Genomic DNA, 23804 nt, shown 5'->3' with positions numbered 1-23804 from the left:
AACGATTTAAAGACAACATGTTGAGGGCCTCTTCCTTGTTTTGACAGACACTTGTAAGCATTATTGACTGAGAAACACCCTTCCTCCTCGTTCCCCCATACCTGGACGTCCTTCTCTTCTTTAAGTATGGTTGTCGTGGTTATGAGCACATCAAGTTCTTGTACTAGAGCGGATTCCCACTCAAATCTTTCCCGTCTCCACCTTAACCGCCAGCACCAACCCGACTCTTCCCACACACCTACCTCTCCCACCTTGTGCCCCTGGTTTAAAGACAACGAGTATAATCTGGGGAACAGAGTTTTAAGATTACAATTACCAATCCACACATCCTCCCAGAACCTAATTTTATCACCACATCCTAATTTCCATCCAATTTCTTTATGAAACCACCCTTCACCTTCACCTTCCCTACATACTTTGAGTAAGTCTCTCCACCACCATGATTGAAGTTTGATCGGAATCTGCACTTCCGAGCCATACTTCGAGTCTAGCAGTTCCTTCCATCTCCCCTTCTCCTCCGAGATGTATCTCCACCTCCATATAGCCAGGAGAGCTGCATTGAACTTTCGAATCTTTCTCCTCTCTATTCTTGCACACAACTTCCCAGCTTACCCAAGAGATAGACTTCTTCTCCTTCCCCCAACCCCAGAGAAACCTCCTTTGGATTCTGGTGATACTCTTGCAAATCGATGCCGGTGCTTTATACATAGATAGGTAGTAAAGCGGGACAGAGGTGAGAATCGATTTGATTAAGCAAACCCTCCCTGCCATGGATAGGAAACTACCCTTCCACACATTGAGTCGGTCTTTTAACTTGTTTAGCACAGGCTCCCAAAACTTTCTTGTCCTATGATAAGAAGAGTCAACATTTCTAACCTTCCTAAATATCGCTACCTATTTTGTAATTCCTAATTATAAGAAAAACGTTATAAAATGTATATATTTTTTTTCTAATTCACTCATAGCAAACTTTATATTTATGTTTTTATAGATATAGCATTCAAATTCAATACACGTATATATGTACTAAATTTTAAGTTTTGAATTATTTATTAAAAATATAAATATATTCTTATTATTAAAAAATATTTTAAATTTCATACACATTTTTATTTTTATATTCGAACTAGTTCAACTAAATATTTCCCTTTTTATCATAGAAAATAGAAATTCAAGAATAAATTTTGATATAAAAATCTATTTTAAAGAATAAAAAACAATAAAAGGAATATCCAACTTCTCTATAAATCTTACAATTTTTTTATAGAAACTTTCAATTTTAATTCATCTCAATTTACTCTTAAGATTTGTTTTCATAAATAAATATTTTAAACCTTTTTTTTTTCCAAAAGTGTCTTCCTTTTAAATTAATGTTGTTTGAATTGCGGTTGAAAACTAAGTATAAATACATCTCTGAGAAGAAATTCAAATCTTAATTCACCACGTTATAAGAAATTAATTCATTTTATTAGATTCTTATACTATTATCTAAAATTTAATTTTTTTTAAATTAATTATTAAAATTAACCTATTATACAAATATGTACATGAAAACCTACTAGGTTTGACCTAGTAATACATGGTTGAGATTTTTTGCACTTGGTCCTAAAATTCAAACCTTCTTACTACTATGGTAAAAAAATGTCCTGAAATTAGAATTTTCTTGAAATTGAATCTTGAGTTTGATCAAAATTTTCCTAAAATGAGTGTTATGGCATATCACAAAAGGTTGAGGTTAGAGAGTGTTCAAACTCCAACCATTCTTACATTAGGATTACATACAAATAATCTCGAAAAGAATAGTATACAAATTCCGTATTGAAAACAACCCATATTTTTATATAACTATATTACAACTCTCAAAATTATTATTTTAATATTTTTTATATCATTTAATTCTAAACTGATTCTTTCATTACAAGAAAATAATGAAATAGAAATCAATTTTTAGCAACTAAAATAATTAGTTGCAATAGTAACTAAATTAGAGATTATTTTAAAAACTATTTTTTTTATTTATTTCTAAATTAGTTTCTATTAGTGTTAAAGTTTTTAAATTGGTATTTAATTAGCAACCAAAGTTTTAACTACCAATCATTTAGTTTATAAATTTGGTAGCAAAAACTTTGGTTGTTAATTAGATACCAATTTAGAAACTATTTAACAATAATAGAGACTAATTTAGAAATCAATTTTTTTTTAATTTTTAAAATAGTCTCTAATTTAGTTACTATTGCAATTAATTATTTTGATATATAAAAATTGATTTTTATTTCATAATTTTCTCGTAATGTTTATTATATATATTTATTTTTAAACTCATAACATACTACTCGTTTTTCATAGCTTCATTTTCCTATACACACTAATGTTTTATCATAATAAACAAAGTGTCTTTGACTTGTTAAATCAATAGAACTTGATGCAGCTTTTTTAGAGTTCACTAGGTAATGAAAAGCACAGAAATCAAATTCCAAAGGAATCAAGAGTGTTCCGATCTAATTCTCAACATTTTCTTCACAACCTAAAAGGCTGCAAGGGAGTATTCCCATCAAGGCATTTCTCATCAAAGTAATGTGCCATGACATCTTTCACAGTAGTGTCCCTGTAGATTGGAGGGTTTTCTTCTGATAACAATTCCTTCATTGGACCTACAACCTTGGATGTACCATGTAGTGCTGTGTTTATAAAGAAGCTTGCTACTGAAATTCTGGGGCCTGTATGCTTTGCCAAGACCCGGTGATAAACACTCATGAACATACCATTTGTTATGAGCTGCACCATCCAAAAGGAGATTGATAATATAAACACCAGAAGTTGTGTTATGTCAATGATTTTACTTTTGTAAAACCATAACAGTAGATGGCAACAACACCAAAATTTCAAGAATAGAATAAATATTTTCTATTATGTTATAAGTAAAAGTAAATGCAAAACTAGATCTCTCAAGGATCTTGTGGAAATGAAACTAAGAAGCAAAAATGGACAATACAACATTAAGGGAAATGGATGATGCTGAGAGAATGAATAAATCACAGTGCCATGATGAAAGTAACAAACAGGAGATAAAGTATATCTATGAAGGTTTCATTATTACTGTTGAACTTTGTAGGTTATGGATTGACAACACTATTTACATTAAATTTTCTCATTATGTATATCTTTCATCAATTTTTGTTGGTTCAAAGGAAACAATCACAAGTATGAATATCAGAAGAAAATAGAGAAATGTGATTATTATACATACATGTGTTTATAAAGTACTTACCTGTAGAAAATCCCCAATGTTTACAACAAGAGATCCATGCACTGGATGAACATCAACCCATTGATTCTCATGAAGAACTTGAAGACCACCCATTTGATCTTCTAGAAGAATTGTCATGAAGCTACTATCAGTGTGCTTAGAAGTTCCCAGAGTTAATTCAGGTTCAGGGCAGGCAGGGTAGTAGTGACCCAAATGAAATTGTCCATCAGCAGAGTCCAATTCTTTAAGATAAGAAGGATTAAGGCCAAGTGCTTCTGAGAATAGCTCAAACATTGTATACCCCAACATCCTTACTTTCTTTGAGTATTCAATCACAATATCTCTACAAATACATGATCATTGTAACTAAGGAAAAAAGGCTCAAATTTGATAGGTTCAACAAGTCAAATCTTGATTTGAATTAATTAAAGTTTTCATAATCTTAATGTTAAATCAATAGTAGATATACTCTTGATGACACAAATAAATGTCATGTAATGTTACCTGCATACTATTGGTATTTCTTCTGGACTGGGAGGATCAGGAGTTAGAAAAAATGAAATTGTGTCCCTCCAGTTAGCACCCTTGCCTCTAGAAAGGTTTACATTGGAGAAGTATTTGACTTTCTTATTGCTATCTCTGGAGTAAAAGGTTTTCCTTACCTCAGAATCTTGTTCATGAAACCTACGGATTCCACATATCATCTCATTCAAGACCTCAACACCAATACCATGATTGATCACCTGAAAAAATCCCCACTTCTTGCATGCACTTCGAACCTTGTCAACTACTTCAGCACGTAGGGAAGAGTTTGTGTCTATGTCTTGGAGGTCTATGATGGGGACACTCAACTTTGAGTCACCTTTTGAGATCTCATTGATGTCTAATTCATGATGGAACATGCGTGGAATCTTTGTTAAGCCAGAGTCTAATTGGCCTTTCACACCTAGTTTTGTATCATCAAAAGCTTTGACTTCAGCTGCCCTATCATAAGTAAAACTGTTACTTGCCTCTGACTCTAAGTTGTTGGTGTTTGTCACCACCATATTGGAAAACTAGCCCAAAATAAAAGTTCTGTGCACCAAATCTGACAGTAACAATGCCATTATATACTCCCTTGAAAAGATAATGCAAAGAGGACAATAGAATAGCTGGTAGTGTTGAAAAACACTATGCATTTCTTATATTATAATCCACATGAGGCCAAATCTCTACAACTATCTCCCAATAGAGACATTTTTATTTGAATAGGTGGATTTTAAGCTTAATTCAATCTTAAAAAATTGGTTTATAAGGTGATGTTTGCACCCACGTATTATAGTTGATGTGAGATCTGCAACACACTCCTCACACCAAGACTTGTCAACTTGTGTGTGAGATTATATATTCATGGATGGCTCGATAGCGGGTGACCTGATAAGTCTAACAAACTCTCGTTAGGATATGCTCTAAATGACTTTGATACCATGTTAAGAAGTGAACTTTAAGCCTAATCCAACCTTATAAAATGTTGGAAATCCCACATGAACAAGTTAAACTTATATATTATGAAATGTTCTTATCTATAATCGATGTGAGATCTCGAAGAGATCCAAACCATGCAAGTGTCTAACCTCAAACTTCAATCTTAAGACCTCTGGTTAAGGGGCAACAATTTGGTTCTAATTATTCATGAACCGGTTAATATTTGTTTGTTATCCATGAAAACCACGTTTGAATTATTTATTACTGCTTACGTTTAGTGATAGTAATATATACTGTTTCAATCACCCACTTGACTAAGACAACCAACTTGTTTAATCAAAGATTCTAACAAAACTATAGAAGTCTAAATAAGATGTTTATTTGATGGATTACACTTGTTTAAAACAAAGATGCTGACTCTCCAAGAGGCAAATTCTGGCCAGATGGTTCAATCAAAGACATACAAGAGTACAAAAGACACGTCTTTGTTGAAAAATAAGCAATATTTTGCGCAATCCAAATTTGCTTGAATGAAATGTTTAATCTAAATTATTTTTAGAGTACATGTTTTAAGCTCACTGGAATCATTATTCAGTAGTTTAATGGGCTGTCTTTACTCATGATAACAATCTATGAAGATTTCTAATTTAAATGCATTAATTAAAAGAATTGTGGATATTAAAAATAGAAAATCAACGATGATGCAAAATGAATATATGGAAATGATATTTATGTTTATTTTTAAGAAAGTGTTTTTGACTTTTAAGATATAAAGAAAGTAACATGTGTTTCCTTCGTGATTTTTCATATAATTCCTTTTATAAAATAATTGATATTTGAAAACTAAACTTCAAAGTTTCACTATTAAAGTTAAAGCAAATAGGATATCTGATGTGAGTTGATTTTATAATTACACATTTTAATTGGTTGCTCTTATTTATGATTTTGAGATTGACGAGAATCTTAAGAAGATTCCTACTGTACACGAACTTAACAAAATCACTAAGTATGTGTGAAGGTTCACTTCAGAAGGACAAAGAAAAAACACAAATATATGGTGTGATGATGATGAGGTGCGGAATTAAAGAACAAAAAATGGAAAAGATGATCGAATGGAAAAGAAAAGATGAAGAGATAAGAGATGCTTATGAAGTAAGGAAGGATGGAAAAAGAGTTGAGATAAAGGAAGCTTATGGTGAAAATGGTGAAGATGATCATGCCACTTAGAGGGTGGGAAACTCTAAGATAAGTGAAGGAAGAGTTGGCACTTGAAATGCTCACACAATCAATAAGACCCAAATCATTTAGGACCCAAATAAGTTTTTTTACTATATTCAAAATCTAGGTGAAAATACATGAGGCAAGACACCCTATTTATAGGAAGGGGTGCCTTGATGGGCAAGATGGGTGAAGGGTAGAAATGGAAAGGGAGAGGGGTTGCCTAGGGTGTTGATCATAGTGAGAACCGCACCTTTAGGAATAACTTGTAGAAGGTAGGTTAAAAACCCTAATTCTAGGTGTCATGTCTTAAAAAAGTGGGTTTGGTACAAACCCATTTTGTTAAGTACACTCCATTTTATGCTATGTGAACCTACTCTAACCCATTTTTCTATTTGGACCCCAAAAGTGAGACCAAATTATTTATAAACATGTTTTTGTCTTTTAAGAAGACCAGAAGAAAGAACATTTGATGTTTTGTTCTATGCCAAGTTCTTCTTCTAGTGAGGTCCGTCTGATATTTGTTAGGGCCTTGACTTGATTGCTGAGATGACTGTTCACAGTGTGAATTGTATCTTGAGTCCTTTGTCATTTTCTTAGTTACTTTGATTGTATCAATTTCTTTAAAGAAAAATAAATCAACCAGAAAGAAAACACTAGATAAAATGTTGTAGAATTGTAAGACTTGAACAACAAAGAGAAAATAATATTTAAAGTGGAATCAATAAGAAAAAGTGTCTTACATATTTTAAATCAATAAAAAAAAGTAATAATATAAATGATAAGGATGAATAAGAACTCAATTAATTTGTGTCAACCCCATAAATATTGTTTCTTTTTTGCTATTGGCATATTAATTTTAGAAATTTTTTAGGATAATATGATTTTTGTTACCACTGATGATAAATAAAAAAGAAATCTATATGGACTTGTTTTCAAGTAGGTTTACACTTGTTTTTCTTGCACCAAAATATATGGACTTGATTTAATTGAATCCTTCCTTCTTTCCATTCAAATTTTCCTAAGATTGTTTAAATTCGTTAACAAATTTAACTATTAACTAGAATCATTTGTAAATGAATGTTGGTGAATTGAAATCTTGATGATGATTACTCCTGGTTTGGCATAATTATTATTTTTTCTGAAGAAAAAGTACAGTGACATTTATAGCATATATACTATAGAGATTGAAGTAGGAAGGTGACCACTCTTTCAGGAAAAACTTACATAAAAGAAAATAAATTTATATGTAATCTGAGAATAATATACTCAGCAGTTTATGTTGTATTATCATAATACAGGAACTAGAAGTACAAAATACTTAAGGAGTGAATTAACCTTGTTTCTGTCTCTGAACTTGATGTTGTTTATTTAAATTTCACAAGATACTGAAAATATCACAGTCAAAGGCACAAGTTAACAGTGATAAAATGCACACTAAAGCCAAAGGTGCTCCTAGAGAACCAAAGTTGCTCCAATCGAATTCTCAACCACTGCACAACCTAAAGCTGTCCAAGGAACTGTTTCCATCGAGGCCTTTCTTAAAATAATGCTCTTTAATATCTGCTATGGTAGTGTCCCTATAGATTGGTGGATTGTTTTCTGATAACAATTCTTTTATTGGACCAACAACCTTTGATGTACTCTGTGGAAATGAGCTTGAAAAGAAGGTTGCTACTGAAATTCTGGGGCCTATATGCCTTGATAAGACCCGATGATACACACTGACTAACATGTCATTTGTTATAAGCTGCATCAACAAGAAGATTGATAAGATATAATCATCAAAGTTGTTTATGTCAGAGATTTTAACTGTGATAAATCATAACAATAGATGGCAGAAACATCAAGATTTCAAAAATAAAACATTCGAATTGAATTATAGACGGTAATCTAATCAAAATGCTAAAGGAAGTGTTATGGTTAAGATATTAGTGTCAGTCCAATTAAAGAAAAGATGAAAGAAAAATAGTGAAAATGGTTTGGACACATACAAAGAAGACCACTGGAAACATCAAGGAAACCAAGAAAGACATGCATGTGTTTACAGCTCTTACCTGCAGAAGATCCCCAATGTTTACAACAAGAGATCCATGCACTGGATGAACATCAACCCACTGATTCTCATGAAGAATTTCAAGACCACCAATCTGGTCTTGCAGAAGAATTGTCATGAAGCTAATATCAGTGTGCCTTGAAGTACCCATAGTTAATTCAGGTTCAGGGCATGGTGGATAGTAGTGACACAAATGAAATTCTCCTTCAAAATAGTCTAACTCATTAAGGTAAGAAGGAGGAAGGCCAAGAGCCTCTGAGAACAGCTCAGAGATTGATAAGCCTAATGCCTTTACTTTCTCTGAATATTCAATCACAATATCTCTGCAAATACATGATTATTTCATCATAGAAAATTGAAAGAAGTCCACGTTTGATAGTGTCTAAAAGTGTACAAGTGACTTGGATTATATCTGATGTAATTCACGTGAAGTGTGAAAAAACAAAATTCTTGATTGTTACAAAAATAGCACCTACTTCACAAATTACAACTGATGTTAAAATTTCCTGCAAACCAAGCCCATGGCTGTGTTGCTATATACAACTCTTCTAAACTAAGTCTCTATTTCAAAAAGAAAAATATAATCTCAATCACTGATTAGATAATCCACAATTGATATTAATCATGCGTAATAAAGTCAAAATTAGTATTACTTAATTACCTGCACACTGCTGGTATTTCTTCTGGATCAGGAGTAGAAAAAAAGGCAATTGTGTCCCTCCAGTTAGAAGCAGGATCTGTAAAAAGGCTACCATTGGAGAAATATCTAACTTTCTTATTCCGATCCCTTGAGTAAAAGGTTTTCCTCAACTCACCATCTTGTTCATGAAACCTTTGGATTCCACATATCATCTCATCCAAAACCTCAACACCAATACCATGATTCACTACCTGGAAAAATCCCCACTCCTTGCATGCCCTTCTAATCTTGTCAAGTGCTTCAACGCGCAGGGATGAATTTGTGTCTATGTCTTTAAGGTCTATGATGGGGACAATAAACTTTGAGTCATTTGGTGTGTTTTCAGTGTGGTCTTCCACCTTGGTATGATAGAACATGCGTGGGATCTTTGTGACTCCAGAATCTAACAGCCCTTTAACCCCAAGTTTTGTTTCCTCAAAGGCTTTGACTTCAGCTATTCTATCATAAGTGGAATCCTTACTGCTCTCCGACTCTAACTGATTTGTGCTTGTGGTCGCCATAGTAAGAAACTGGCAGAAAATACAAGTTTTATCTGTGCTAGATAAATGAAATAACTCTAGTTACTTTTATCTTGGAAAGATAGAGTAGTTAGATGAAGAGGACAATGATAGCCGCCAGTGTGGAACGAGTAGACACGTTCTCGAGAACCCCTATTTTGATGCCTAAAAAATGGTTTTGTTAGCACATGCTTGTTTTGGTAGCTCATGCTTGTTTTGGTAGCTCGTTTGTTGTCATTCTAAATATCTAATAAAAGTGCTGAAAATTTGTTTGATCTTAGATGATAATGATGATACACGCTACACACTACATGTCGGATGATTAAAATGTCGGATGATTAAAATAGAGAAAGAAATTACACTCTTAGAAATCTCACATCAACTAGAGATAAAGACTTTTTATAGTACATAAATGAGTATAAAGCTCATTTTATGAGCTGGTTTTATAAAGTTAAGCTTAAAGTGCACTTCTTATTTAAAAGTATAAAAATAAAAAATGTAATAGTAACAAAAATGATAAAGTGGATAGTTATTTGGTTTGGGTTGTTAGTTTTTGTTTATTTCTTTGACCCATGTCTTTGGCCCATGTTCCCTTTTTTATAAGTGTACCCCTGTAATTACAACAGACTCACTGAAGTAAATAATATTTTTTCTCCTTACCTTCATACCAGTTTTTCTTCTTTCTGTGCTTCTTCAGACTTAGGGTTCATCAAGTCCCTTTTCTGTTCATTCTGGTTTCGTTTACAATGTTAATATTGCAGCCCCTCATTTGATCCAAAGTAGAAGCGCTTTTGTCTTCTAGAGTCTTTTTTTCACCGATTGGATTGAAACCACAACACCTTCAACCATCTCTCACAAAGCGCATCTTCATCTCAGTTTTGCATTAATCGTGTTAAAAAAATATAATGTTAAGATAAATGTCTGCATAAGAAAAGGCAAGATGTGGAATAATTGTAGAGGAGATATTTACTGTGACACTTAGGAAGAAAGATGATAAAAAGTTAATTAAGGTTGTTTCTACCCAGTAGAAGCACCATTGAAGAGAGTAGATTACATAGTTTTTGCTCCTTTGAAATGGAGAGAAGAAAAGTAAGAAAAACAATGGACAAAATTGTTAAGAGGAGTCTGAATATTTGTGAAAATGTGGTGCTCAACATATTTTTAAACCAAAAGATGTGTAAAAGGTCACTGCACAGGTTACAAACCCATTTAGGATGACACCTGAATCTAGCAATTTGGTTTTTAACTGAGATAATGAATCGTGTGATTTGTGTGTGTAGCCCACAAAAGCCTTTTATTGTTGTTGTTGGATCATGTTCTATGAAATGTTTCCAATATATCTTTTTAAATCAGTGGGATCTATATGATCGCGATGATAGATCTCAGATGGACCATGTTGAATGGAGTAAGGAATGAAGATAGATGTGTAACATGCCAGCAAAATGAACAACCCGTTAATACACATGCAGAAGAAAATAAGGAGGGAAAGTTAGTTATCGGAGAGGACCATGTGGAGCTAGATCCTGTTTCATTGGGCCAAAGAAAAAGCATGAGGGGAAGGAGAAAAAGTTTCATCGGGTTAACAATTAAAACCTGCTACTGTGATAAAGATTAGTACTACTGAGAGGCAAATTCACAATATTATTTTTGTGATGAGAAGCTTATAATATAAAATTGGTAAATCCTGATACTAGCATTTTCCCTTATCTGAGTTGCTAGCGAATCTGGAACCCGAAATGGCTTCGTTGCTGCATACATATAGTTATGTTTTTTCAATTCCTACATCTTTACCACCTCCTAGAGCTATTATTTGATCAAATACTCACCACTACGTTAACATTTTTTTGACTCATAACATAAGTATCTCGATTTTCAAAGTTACTTTGACTTGAAAAAAAAATAGTTAATGTCACCAAAATATACATTTTCCATGGTACCAATGCTTAGCGGTTCAAGTATTCAGAAATTTGTCTAACATCTCACTAACACCAATGCTTAACAGTGAATGCAATAGGTTATTATCATACCACTACTTTCTCTTTCGTCTCCTTTCTACCCATTTTCTTTTATCTCTCTTTTTCTTCCATTCAAACACCCCAAAAATGGAATGTACAATTTCATATAGTTTGTGCACGATGGACCTGGAATCTTTCATTGCAACTTTGGCATAATGGCTGTTCTGGAGTGATAAGAAACTAAACCAAGTGTCACAATTACAAAATATTGAATGGGTGTGCAAGACTTAACCATGATAAATGCAGACTAAATGTATCTCAGTGAGAATCATGAGGGCACCATCCAATACGTGCTTTCACAACCTTAAAGGCCGCAAGTAAGAGTTCCCATCATGGCCTCTAGCATAATAATTTGTCAAGATTTCTTTCATAGTAACGTCCATGTAGACAGGAGGGTTTTCTTCTGATAACAATTCCTTTATTGGACCATAAAGCTTCGATGTGCACTCAGATATGGTAAAATTCATGAAGAAGGTTGCTACAGAAATTCGAGGGCCTATATTCTTGGACAGGACCCGGTGGTAAACACTGATGAACCTGTCATTTGTCATAAGCTGCACCGAGAAAAGAAAATATATGATTATAACTTTAAGTCCCAGATATTTTAGTTCAGTTTTGTATCTTGTCTTTCATGATTAATCACTTTTGAAAGCAGCATCTTAACATAAATCTCCCACTCTCACAACTTCAAAATTTTATTTCTGAACTTGAAAGTATGTGTTGCCATCATGGTCTTGAATCACAGGTAGAAAGATAGATCATCCCAAACGTGAACAATAAGACAGATGAAAAGTAAGAACAAAGATAAATCAAAGGTATGTGAAGATATGTTGGTCTGAACAAAGTTGTGGTGCATATGGTGTTACTATGACAAAAAGGATGCTAATAACACATTATTTGATTTACTCTTTTAAACACACTTTTTTTTTACAACTAAAAGTCATTAAAAACAAAGGACATTTGGCTAGTCTTACTTCTTGTTTACCACTCTTACTCATAATTTTAAAATTTCTAAGAAATCTTAATCAATGATAAGTAAAACTAGTACAATCCTTTTAAAAACCAACATAACAAACTCATTTTCAGTGGTGCTGTGATCTGTTTAGTACTTTATATCAAGAGTAAAAAACTGTTACAGAAGTTACCTGTAGAATATCTCCAATGTTTATAACAAGAGCTCCATGCACCGGAGGAACATCAACCCATTGATTCTGATGAAGAACTTGAAGGCCACCAATCTGGTCTTGCAGAAGTATTGTCATGAAGTCACAGTCAGTGTGCTTTGTAATGCCCATAGTCAATTCAGGTTCAGGGCATTGGGGATAGTACTGACCCAAAATGTAAAGTGCCTCAGCACAGTCCATTTCCTTGAAGTAAGAAGATTTAAGGCCAAGAGCCTCTGACAGTAGCTCAAAGATTGTAATGCCCAAACCCCTTACTTTTTTGGTATATTCAGTCACAATATCTCTACAAATGCAAGATTATTTCATCAAAGATAAAACAATTTTGATAGGTTGTCCTTGATCAAGTGCCATGTGACAAACTAAGGCTTGTTTTGAACACTTTTTTCTCTAACCTTACAAACTATTGGAGATGAAGAAGAATTACCTGCAGACATGTGGCATTTCAGCAGCGTTGGGAGGGTGAGGATTCGCCACAAATGCAATGGTGTCTCTCCAATGAGCAGCCATGTCTCTGAGCAGTTTCCCATTCGAGAAATACCTTACTTTCTTCTCCTTTTCTCTACAATAAAACCGTTTCCTCTCCTCACCGTCTTGCTCATGAAACCGGCGAATCCCATCCAGCATCTCCTCCAAAACCTCCACGTCAATCCCATGATTCACCACCTGAAAGAACCCCCACTCGTGGCACGCGCTCTGAACCCGGTCAACCACCTCCACGCGCCGTGCGGAGTCGGTGTCGATGTCGCGGAGGTCAACGATCGGGAAGGCAAGGGAGGAGTCGGTGGGTGACGTGTCGGTGGGGTCCAGGTTGACGTGGAACATGGGTGGGACTTTTGTGACCCCTGATTCTAGAATACCTTTGACGCCGGTTTTCGACTCTTCGAACGATATAACCTCGGATATTCTGTTGGGAGAGTGGGTGTGGCACACGCGCGGTGACGGTTTGGGATTATGCATTGTTGGATTTGGAGAGTGGAGTTTGGTTAGATGGAGAGAATGAAGAGAAAAACCAGTTGCCATGGAGAGAAAAATATGATACCTTATCATCTTGAATGTAAACAAATAAAAAATATTTGAAGTACATTCAACTTACACATGATTCTATCTACACTAATAATCTGTGTTTTTTATTCATGTAGTCCTGCAATCAAATAGAAAAACGGCACATGCAAGGCACTGTGTCTGTAGATACCACCGTAGCTTGGTTCATGGGAAACGATTTTTTTGGCTTTTTCTCATGAACCACGATTTCATTGATTCTCATGTTGATGTATGAGAAAAACATCTTTATACAAGAATTTCAGCAACTATCTTCAGCGTAAGATAAGATTGATAAATTTGTTGGATTGAGGCTTACTAACATAAATCATAATCTTAATATAGTTATTCACTTAGAAGTTAAACTCGCAATTTTGATTATTTGATGAAACATTTTCTTATTTGTTTCAATTAACTCTGGTATTTGAGTTTTTAATTTTCTCATCCCACTTCATTGGATTACTAAAGTTCTTCTCGTTCAAAAACTTCTTCGATAAACTTCTTCTGCATAAATATTATATTAGTTAGAAATAACTTTTGCTGTTGATAGAACGAATGATCAATAAATCATTGAAATACTAAATCTTTATATTTTAGTCGTTAACAAAAAGTACTTAGTTTAATAAGGAGTACTTGATATATTTTAGTCGTTAACAAAGAATACTTAGTTTAATAAAAAGTTACTTGACTAAAGAATTATCGTTGACGGTTAATTAAGAGTGATCGTAATTCAAAAGAATACTTGGTTAATTAAGACTGACAAGATGTAAAGAATATTCAAAGTTAGTCAAAACTAACTTGAGTAAAGAATACTCTATTAACTAGGAGTAACTACGAGTTCAAAACATACTCGATTAAGTCAAGAGTGACTTGTATAAAAAATACTTAAGGAGTTAATTAAAGATTCCTATAAACCTAAATAATAATCAACATGTACTTTACACACCTTAATTGAATGGTTGATAATAATTAAATGTAGTTCGTGAGATAAACAAACCAATATAAATTGTTGTGTAATTGTTATCTTCTTCTTATTTCATTCACATTACAAGTTATTGTTATAAGTAGTAATAATAGAAGGAGGAGAGTTGATATGTTAATAGTCATTAAGATAAGATAAGATGTTTTATAAAATTTTTTAAAATATAACCTATTCACTTGACAAAACAAACATTAAAATATGTTAATGAAGTGATTGAATTTTAAGGTATAAAAACTTACATCTATGTGACCTTTCTGAACTAAAAAAGATGAAAATAAATTTAACATTCGAACACGTTCGTCTTATCGTTCTTTCTAATTTGACCTAAAACAATGTTTATATGTTTCATAAAAAAAACATGTTGAAAATTATTTGTTAAAAATATATTTTTCTTAACAAACTTCTGAGGTCAAACTTGCATCTGTTACACAAAAGAAATACAATATACTATTTAGTCAAAATAAACAATTTTTTTTTTATCATATCTAGATAAATGAGGCAGAAAAATTGACAAGTGTATTTAACATGACACATGAGATGAAAAATTCTCAATCTCATTTACAAACAATCATGTTCTTATAGTACAATTAATAAAATAATAATTTTAAAAAATTAAAAATTCCTTAAAGCACAGTTAACCATACCTTATTATGATTTTTCTGCTTTTTACAAATTTTTGGAAGATAATTCTTTTTGGTGAGAATATGCTTATGGGACCACCTTAACCTTTTGTTAATTATCAATAATCTATTTTGTTAAAATTATTAATAATCTATTCTGTAAGTCACCAAAAGGAGTTGTCATGTTTTCATTAATTGCCATTTTTCTATCCTATATGAATTCTAATTAAAATACATATTTTATTTTGATGTTATAAAATGTTAATAAAATGAAACAAAAAATTTATACAACAGACTAATGAAGAAAGGAAAAATGATTTTTACCAATTTAAAAAATTAGATATTTTTAAAAAATTGGATATTATTTATAACATCCTAGCAGTCAAAATTGAAACTAGTGCAAACAATACCCACGTGAGAGGTTATGGGTCTAGTAAAGTAACTGGTATAAAAGAATTTCAAATGTAAATTTTATTGAAATTCGGATTGAAAATACATTAAAAATGTGCTAATAAAAACTGACATTCATTCATTTAATTGTATTTATAATCATTTAAATAGCATCTTGTAACTTGTTTCAGTTACAATATGTCATTGGCCTCAATAAGATAATGTCAGTTTTAAAATAAATAAGTCTTTAACATCAATACAAAAAATTAAATAACAAACCCTGAAAACATCATTACAAAAACTAAAACATTTTTTCTCTATGCTTAAACAAACTATAACATAAAATAATATATATGTTTTATATTTTTATTATATCTCTAATTTATTCAATGCAACATACTCAACAACAATTTATAGAATTAGACTCTAATGGTATTTTATTATAAAAAAATACTGAAACAAAAAGAATGTGTTTTAGGCAACAAGTCAATGATTCTATGCATAAATTTGTGACAATCATGTTCACAGAAAATATTATTTCTTAGAAAAGTTCAAAATATTTCTTCCTTTTGTTCAAGTTAATTCTCAATCAACCAGCTGTTATTTGCGTGAAAAAAGTTCCATAACAAATAACATTGTTCTTCACAAAATTTAATAGGCTTTTCATAAAATACGTTATCTAAATCAATTACTACGCGTTTTAAAAAACAAAACAAAAAAGAAAGTAGGAACAACAACCATGTTCCATATAAACCACACAGTAACAAAGCAGCACATGCAATATAAAAGATTCAAGAAGAGAAGTTTGCAAAGTTGAGCATTTTTTTTATGGAAATATAGGGTTCATGAGTATCTGATATATCCTTTTCCTTTTGGATATGAAAAAGTTAAGACTTAGGTAATGAGTCAATACCCGAACCACCACAAAACAAAGCAAGTTCTTGCTGTTTTCAGGATTGGTTCGTTCTTGACTCAACCCTTTTCTGTCTCAACCTATTCTTCTTCTATTCTAGAATAATATTCCATACATCCAAAATATAGGAACCAGGAACCTATGTTATGTTTTCTTTCAGAAGAAAATAAAAGGAAGTTTTTTTTTTTTGTGATGAAGTTCTTAATAAGAAACTGTTGATCATGAAACACCTAATGCTTCTTTGACCTTTTGAATGGTGCATGAAAGGAGGGAATTCACAGTTTGAACTGACTCCATTGTGAACTTGGCTGATTGGTTGTCATTCTGCAACATTTGTAATCCAACTGTTAGCAAACAGCTACCGCCACCATCATTGTTGTCACTGTTGTTGGAGTGGCCGTCTGGCAGAATAGCAAATCCTGAGGGACGAAGAGCCACAAATGATGAATCTCCACAGTTCATCATCATGTTCAAAGATTGCATGTTGATGGGAGAATATACAACCATTGAGCCAGATGCATCAGTCCATGACTCTTGCAGATAAAACATGTTACTCTCGTTATTAGCATACTGCAAACAAAACAAATACAAGAGTGTTAAATCAAAGGTGGTAATGATCTTTGTTTAAACACATGGCCTTGTTTCTAATGAGCATGGCTTGGATTAGTGATAAGCTTTTTGGAGGTTTCAAACAAGAAAAAGAAAACAAACAGTTAAAGGCACTTACATGAAGGATGGAAACACAGTTTCCATGTTCTTGGCCTTTGGGAACATGGAGCATCTCCTTCATTGGACCACCTTTGGACAACATGTCCCATTCCCCTCTCAACTGTTCATTACGTAAGAAGTCAAACACCCTTTGTCGGGAAACGGGCATCCAGACAGAAGTTGAAGCACTCAATACAATGCCAGGAGCCTCATTTGGGTCGTCCACAGTTTTCCTGGCCATGATTTTCATGTCATCTGCCAGACTACCAATGTGAAGAACATCCCACTTGCGTGCAGATGAAGCACAAATCCCTGAGCAGAAGCACTCAGTCATGCGTTGTGCCAGCTTCATGATGCTTCTCCTATTGGATTGGCTAAGGACTGATATAAAGGATATCCATTAAATTGGAACTTGATGAAAAATGAGTCAAAGTGAGAAAGTTATCTTTAAGGCAGTGACAATATCCATACCTATAGGGTCATCAGATGGAGCAGGAGGGGACATGAGGATTGCCAAGCAGTCACACTGTCTTAGGAGAGATGCAATCCATCTCTGAGCACCAAAGCCAATGCCAGAGCTAACCAATGGACGACAAAGTTGGTGGATCACACCCTCATCATACTGAGAATGTTCAACCCATGTAATCTACAACAGTGTAATTTACCTTAAGCAACAATCTAGTACAAAATACTATAAATTTAATGCAATATGAAACACTTACCTTGGACAAACCATTGGTCATGTCCTGAATGATACAACCAGAAGGAAGCCTCTTACAACTCATTAATGGATGTGAATTGGCAGCATTACGAATGATATCAACAGAAACATCAACCACAACCCATACACCTTCAGCATGTTGCTTGCAGAACCTGAGGAAACTCAATTGACGAGTAGGGACCAGTGGGGAAAGCAGTTGAAATTCAGCTAACATCTGAAAAACATTCCCAAATTAGTTTGATTGAGCCAAAGGTACCAAACATCAAACACAACATAGAAACATACCACTTGCAAAGCTCCATTTCTCGTTCCATTTGTGCCACTAGATAACACATCCAAAGTGCAAGCACTAGCCACCATAGATGAAAACATCTCTGACCACCGATCCTGTTCAAATAATTCAAGTCCAAAAAATCATGATATTCAGTCAAAATTTATCAATATATCAAATTTTTCTGCTAAATAGTTTCTTTGAATTATGGCATACTTTACAATCTAGAAAGTAAATATACATGACACTAAGAAATTAGGTATCATACCACGTCCATGAATGTTTCCACAAGGCCTAAACTGCTGGCTAATACAACTCCAGTAGCCCTTGTAGCTTCAGTTACATAGCCAGCAGGTTTTGTTCCAACAAAGGTAGGAAATATTCCTGCGTATTCCTCACAGTTTAGTACTTCGTTCCTACCATCAGAACTCTTAATCCAAAGAGGGTTATCTTGTCGAGCCATCTTAACTAATTCATCCATAGCATTTATTGCAATATCTATAAGCATAGATCTTTCGAGATGGATTTCGTTTCCCATCATTCCCACTGGTACTCTAGCAGCCATACTTTGCATTGCAGGTGAGGAGCCTAAACCTCCATCACCAACCTCAAACCCAATTGGCAAGGGCATGCCAAAATTGCTTGAACCACCAATTCCATTTCTTCCAATGGCAAGTTCAAGACCAGCATTTGTGGGTGGCAGAGACATAGGAGTGGCCAGTGATGAGAGGGACCTGCCCAAGAACTTGTTTGCTAATGTACATATTCGGTTCAGTTCATCCTTCAGACGAGCGTTTTCAATTCTTGTCTGGTGCTCCTCCAATGAAATTTGACCAGGAATGGCTGGACCACCACAGTTGTTACATATAGGATTAGCCAAAGCTTCCTTCATCACACCATTCTCAGCTCTGAGCTTGTCATTCTCCTGCTTAAGAACCATGTTCTCGTGCCTTTCCAATTGTGTCTGATTCATCAAAACCAATTCACTCAGTATAACATTTTAAGTGACATAAACAAATACCATTCTCTGCTAAATCAAATCAATTTAACTTACTTTCATTTGGGTTCGTCGATTCTGAAACCAGAACTTCACTTGCTTATTCTCCAAGCCAAGCCTCTTACTGAGATCAGTTCTTTGCTTCTCATCAGGATGAGGACACTCCTTAAAGAATCTAAAACAAAACATCAAAAACAAAGAAAAAATAAAAATCACCCCTAGCAGATAAATCACATTTGAAACAAGAAACAAATGATTTCATAATTGTATAAAGTCATACGCTTCAAGATCCTGGATTTGTTGAGGAGTGTGTCTATGGTATTTCTTCTTCTTTCTTTGTGGTTGATCATCGCCAACATCTTGATCATCACCAGATCCACCATCAAAATTATCACTTTCTGACCGACTTTCATAGTCATCATCCCTAAGCCTCCCCAGCAAATTACTCGTATCAAAACTCTCTCCAATTAGCCCCATTTCACTACGACCTTCCATTTTCCCTCACTGCAGTGGTAACAACAACAATGAGTTATAAAATGTACAAATCAAAATCATAATCCATACAGCATAAATAACAAAACAAGATGCATAGAGGGTTTCTAAACCAAATGGGAGATGAATCATAGTAGATAAATACAAGATTAAGGAGTTTTTCTTTAAAATGTTAATACATGAAGAAAGAAAGAAGTGAATCGACAACAAAAAACTGTTCATCAACTAACTCTATCAAAAACTATCACTCTTACCAACCATCAACCACAATTCACATTGTAGTTTGTTTCTAAACAAACCTTCAATCTCAAACCCTGTAAAAGGTCATGGATCATTTACTCTTTGCAAGTACTCTCTATATATTCTTCATTTCATCCTTCAACCATCGAGTTCTCTAGGCTCTATTCTAGAATTGTGTCTATCAGTTTTATCAAAACATCTTTTCACTTCTGGATTTTCAATCTATTTTTGACATAAACTAAAAGTGAGACAAATGTTCACAACAACATTAAATTTGTTTGGGTTAAAAATTGCAGACATGCAGAAAAGTAAAAAGTAAAAAGGTGTTCCCTTCTAATGCTTCATGCATGACTTTTAATCCATTCCTCTCTATAGAATTAACTTATGCCAGTAGCAAAATAACAATTCAATTTTCATAACCCACCAAAATAGAAAAATAAAAAGTCACGAGCACAAATAAATGCTCTTAATTGTTTTTCTTTGATGTGCCTCAGAAGTGACATGCCAAAATCCCTTGTTAATACTATTTCTTTTCCAAAACCCAAAAGGGTCTAAACACCAAAGTCGATGCAAACACAACAAAGTGATAAACTTTCTACCGAAAAGACAAAAACAAATTCAAGATTCACAAAGTGATTACTTTTCAAATGCATGGTGTCAAATCAAAGCAAAACAACCCCGTTCACTAATAAAAGTTTGGAAGAACCAAAGAAAAGCAAAAAAAAACATCAACTATAAAGAAATAAACATGGGTACAAAGTCAAAATTATACCTTTTAACTGAGCAGTCTCAAACAAAATGATAGTAAATTTTATTTTTCTTTTGTAATAACCTTCAGAACCTTCAACTCTTTTTCTCACTAGGATCTGTGGAAAAGAATAGAGAAAACATATTAGATGATATGTTATTATTACAATGACATTAACACATATGTAAAAATGAATAAATGAAAGAAAATATTTTTTATTCAACACTAACAACAAGTGAATAGACAGTGACAGAGTTGACATACATGGACTCAGGAAGAAGAAAAGTTAGTAATTTGTGTTTCTCAAACATATGTAATTCTCTTAAAGAAATTAATTAAAAAAATAACCTTTTGGATCAAAACTCAAAACCCAATTCCCATTTTGAAATCCAATGTTTTGATCCTCTCTTTCTTCACTGAATTGCATGCAGAGTTTTTCTCTGAAAAAAATCTTCTTAAATCTGACACTCTTTTTCTCTGTTCTCTCTCTCTATAAACTCTTCAGACATTTGACAAAATATATAACATCTAAGAGCCGTGTGGGCCCCACTGACACACAAAACAACAGTTTCTTATGTTTGTTTTGCTCTTTCTTTAGCGTGTGAAACCAAGGACACGTGGAAGTCTGTGATTCGACACTACTGATTTCTGTATTACCTTGTCTTTCCACAGCAACAGTGTAATGCATGCAATACCGCAACAGCCCCATGGGGCAATATGGTCATTCAAAACAGTGGGTTCGTGTTGAAAAACATGTGTGCCACGAGTCTATAATTGATAAAATCAAAATATTCAATTATAAAAAAATAACTTTATAAAAAGAAAATAAGAAAATAAAAAATAATTCCTTATTTTCATGCAAGTGCAAATTTGAATATTGTTTTATACTATATTTGAGGGCTAGATGGATAAAGAAAGAAAATCACAAAATCCCCTCTTTTATGTTTCAAATATTTTTTGCACTCTTTTCTAAGGTAAAAAATGAAAACTTTCTTAAACGGTCTACCACCTCTTAACATAATGGAATATTTATGATAAGACTACCCCTCCTACTTTTTTAATTTCTTTTCATTCAATTTTCTCTTAATACTAGCATAATACTTTTATGTAATACCATTTACTATTATGTTTATAAATCATTAAAAAATTACTTATTAAATGTTTACACATTTAAGACTTTTTAACAATATATTTAATATAATATAGTTAAATAATAATATAAAATGTTTAGCATTTAATATTGTCAAGAAATAAAATTAATTATTAAATGAAGGATTGTGTTTGATGTTGGCTTAGAATTCATGCCTCTTATGGTTTTACAAGAGGATTAGGCAATCTCTTTTCTAATAATTCAAAAAGTTTCAATTAAATCTGTATTGTTCTCTTACTTCCATTGTTAATGATTTATTCACAAAAAAAAAGTTTTCATGTTTTCTTTTCTTGATTATGAGTAAGAATATTTCTTAAAAGAAACTTAAAAATAAAATCCCCATCTTTCTCCAATTTTTCCTATTAAGAATTGACAAAGAAAGTTTCAAGGATTGATAAAATGTATACTTCCTAAATATTAAATAAAATAACAAAAAAAAAAGTCTGAATTTTGACAAAAATTTCAAACTAATATTACATCACTAATAAATTGTTCTACCATGCATTTCAAAACACTTCATTATTTTATTTTATTTTTTAGAATGAAATTTTCAATTATCTTTTAGTACTCTTTTATATTTACATATATGTATCATTATTTTCAATAATAATAAACAAAAGTAACACATTTTCATTTCAAATATCAAACAATAAAAAGAATACACAAAAAAATATATGTATTACCTTTTGTACTCTACCAAATTTGAATAATGTCTTCCTCTTCTAAAAAAATTCTATGAATCCCAATGTATGATTAAATTGAGTAATGAGAGTTGTTTTACCTTCAAAGGTATTAAGATGAAAATATGTGTTTGAGTGCTATCACGAGTACTTTATTTATATTATAAAAATGAAATCAATAAAATAGGGAAAAACGATTTGATATCTCTGAATAAAGATATGATATTAAAATGAATAATAACTTTTCTATTAACATATATACAATTTTGATATTCTAAGATTTGATATAATGTTATTATTCTTGATTACAATTATCTGCTCTTTATTTTTATAAAGAAAGATTGTAATTATAATTAATTAAGTAATTAAATCAAATAAACTAAAAATATATATAATTTTTTTTAAAGTATAAAAAAAATTTAGACCCTTTTAACTGAATCCTAAGTCATTGCACCTAATAACTTAGTTCAGAATGAGCATGCATATTGAATATGACCTTTACATACCTTACTGTTACTTTTTTTTTCATTTTTTGGTTATTTTCTTTCTCATTCCTCCACTACCTTCATATGTATATTTGTTTTATTCTCCTTTAAATATAATTAATACTTTGTATATTTATAATAGCTTATTAGCAACTAAATTTGAAAATAATTATTGAGGAACTATAATTAACTATTGGAAAGTCGTATATTTTTTCTTTATAGAGATATATTTTTAAGAAATTTAATTAACCAAATATACTAGAAGAAAACAAGAGGGGATAGGAAATATAAATAAATATTTTTTTATTAACAAAAATAATTAAATAAATATAGATCATTTAAGGAGTGATTCCTTTTACAAAATAAAAAATAAAAAAAAATTAAAATCACACATTTATATATGTTCCAAGCACCCAATAAAAGCAATTTGTTATAATTCGAGAATATTATACCAAAAACTCAAGACAACCTAATAAACCCACACATGACATAAGCTAAGAAAATATACATATCTCACATAAAAAAAACATAAACAATCATCATAATAACAAAACTTTTAAGAAATTCTTTACAAATAACTCCACATTTCACCACAAATTCACCACGTAAAAAAAACATAAACAAATATAGTATACTATAGTATAAATTACTTTACATATTTACAACCTATTACGAAGTTGACTTTAAGCCTAACTCAATCCCATAAAACCGGCTCATAAGGTCGAGGTTTGCACTCACTTATATACAATGAAAGACTCTAATCTCTAGTCGATGTAGAATCTCCAACACAACCATCCAAGTTGCATTAAGGGGAATTAACTGGTTTATTAGTTGCTACTAAGTTTTTAATTCTATATGATACATGTGTCTTAACTTTTTTTTTTAATTCAAAACTTTACTGTCCAATAACTTAAACTTAAATTGGGATAGCCATTCCCTACACCTTTATAAATCTAAAATTTGTTTTTAGTAGTTTTTAGTAAACATG

The 23804-nt window shown here is 32.4% G+C and overlaps 4 protein-coding genes across 5 annotated transcripts; all 4 read right to left on the bottom strand.

Moving 5' to 3' along the window:
* Nucleotides 1-2371: 2371 nt before the first annotated feature.
* On the bottom strand, nt 2372-6058 carry LOC137837673 (1-aminocyclopropane-1-carboxylate oxidase homolog 12-like). The gene is made up of 3 exons (XM_068646769.1): nt 3752-6058; nt 3269-3590; nt 2372-2775 (listed from the first exon to the last, which is right to left on the bottom strand). The coding sequence occupies exons 1-3, from the start codon at nt 4291-4293 to the stop codon at nt 2518-2520; spliced, it is 1122 nt and encodes a 373-aa protein (XP_068502870.1). The 5' UTR covers nt 4294-6058; the 3' UTR covers nt 2372-2517.
* A 1094-nt stretch (nt 6059-7152) lies between these two features.
* On the bottom strand, nt 7153-9495 carry LOC137837672 (1-aminocyclopropane-1-carboxylate oxidase homolog 1-like). The gene is made up of 3 exons (XM_068646768.1): nt 8647-9495; nt 7987-8308; nt 7153-7679 (listed from the first exon to the last, which is right to left on the bottom strand). The coding sequence occupies exons 1-3, from the start codon at nt 9183-9185 to the stop codon at nt 7416-7418; spliced, it is 1125 nt and encodes a 374-aa protein (XP_068502869.1). The 5' UTR covers nt 9186-9495; the 3' UTR covers nt 7153-7415.
* Nucleotides 9496-11043: 1548 nt separating this feature from the next.
* On the bottom strand, nt 11044-13643 carry LOC137837671 (1-aminocyclopropane-1-carboxylate oxidase homolog 1-like). Its single transcript, XM_068646767.1, has 3 exons — nt 12806-13643; nt 12343-12664; nt 11044-11751 (listed from the first exon to the last, which is right to left on the bottom strand). Exons 1-3 carry the CDS (start codon nt 13426-13428, stop codon nt 11494-11496), a joined length of 1203 nt encoding a protein of 400 aa, XP_068502868.1. The 5' UTR covers nt 13429-13643; the 3' UTR covers nt 11044-11493.
* A 2572-nt stretch (nt 13644-16215) lies between these two features.
* On the bottom strand, nt 16216-20995 carry LOC137837670 (homeobox-leucine zipper protein ANTHOCYANINLESS 2-like). 2 transcript variants are annotated; one of them, XM_068646765.1, is made up of 10 exons: nt 20850-20995; nt 20526-20619; nt 19302-19525; nt 19079-19196; nt 18293-18988; nt 18039-18140; nt 17755-17967; nt 17504-17678; nt 17052-17413; nt 16216-16894 (listed from the first exon to the last, which is right to left on the bottom strand). In XM_068646765.1, exons 3-10 carry the CDS (start codon nt 19514-19516, stop codon nt 16544-16546), a joined length of 2232 nt encoding a protein of 743 aa, XP_068502866.1. In that variant the 5' UTR covers nt 19517-19525; nt 20526-20619; nt 20850-20995; the 3' UTR covers nt 16216-16543. The 2 variants fall into 2 exon arrangements, with proteins under 2 accessions (XP_068502866.1, XP_068502867.1); XM_068646766.1 differs by lacking the exons at nt 20526-20619; nt 20850-20995 and adding an exon at nt 19813-19928.
* Nucleotides 20996-23804: the final 2809 nt, after the last annotated feature.

The sequence above is a fragment of the Phaseolus vulgaris genome, chromosome 4 (genome assembly GCF_000499845.2).
Source record: "Phaseolus vulgaris cultivar G19833 chromosome 4, P. vulgaris v2.0, whole genome shotgun sequence".
In the NCBI taxonomy this organism is placed as follows: domain Eukaryota; kingdom Viridiplantae; phylum Streptophyta; class Magnoliopsida; order Fabales; family Fabaceae; genus Phaseolus; species Phaseolus vulgaris.
Note: the sequence above shows the minus strand (reverse complement) of the source record. Positions and strands in the feature narration are given on the sequence as shown.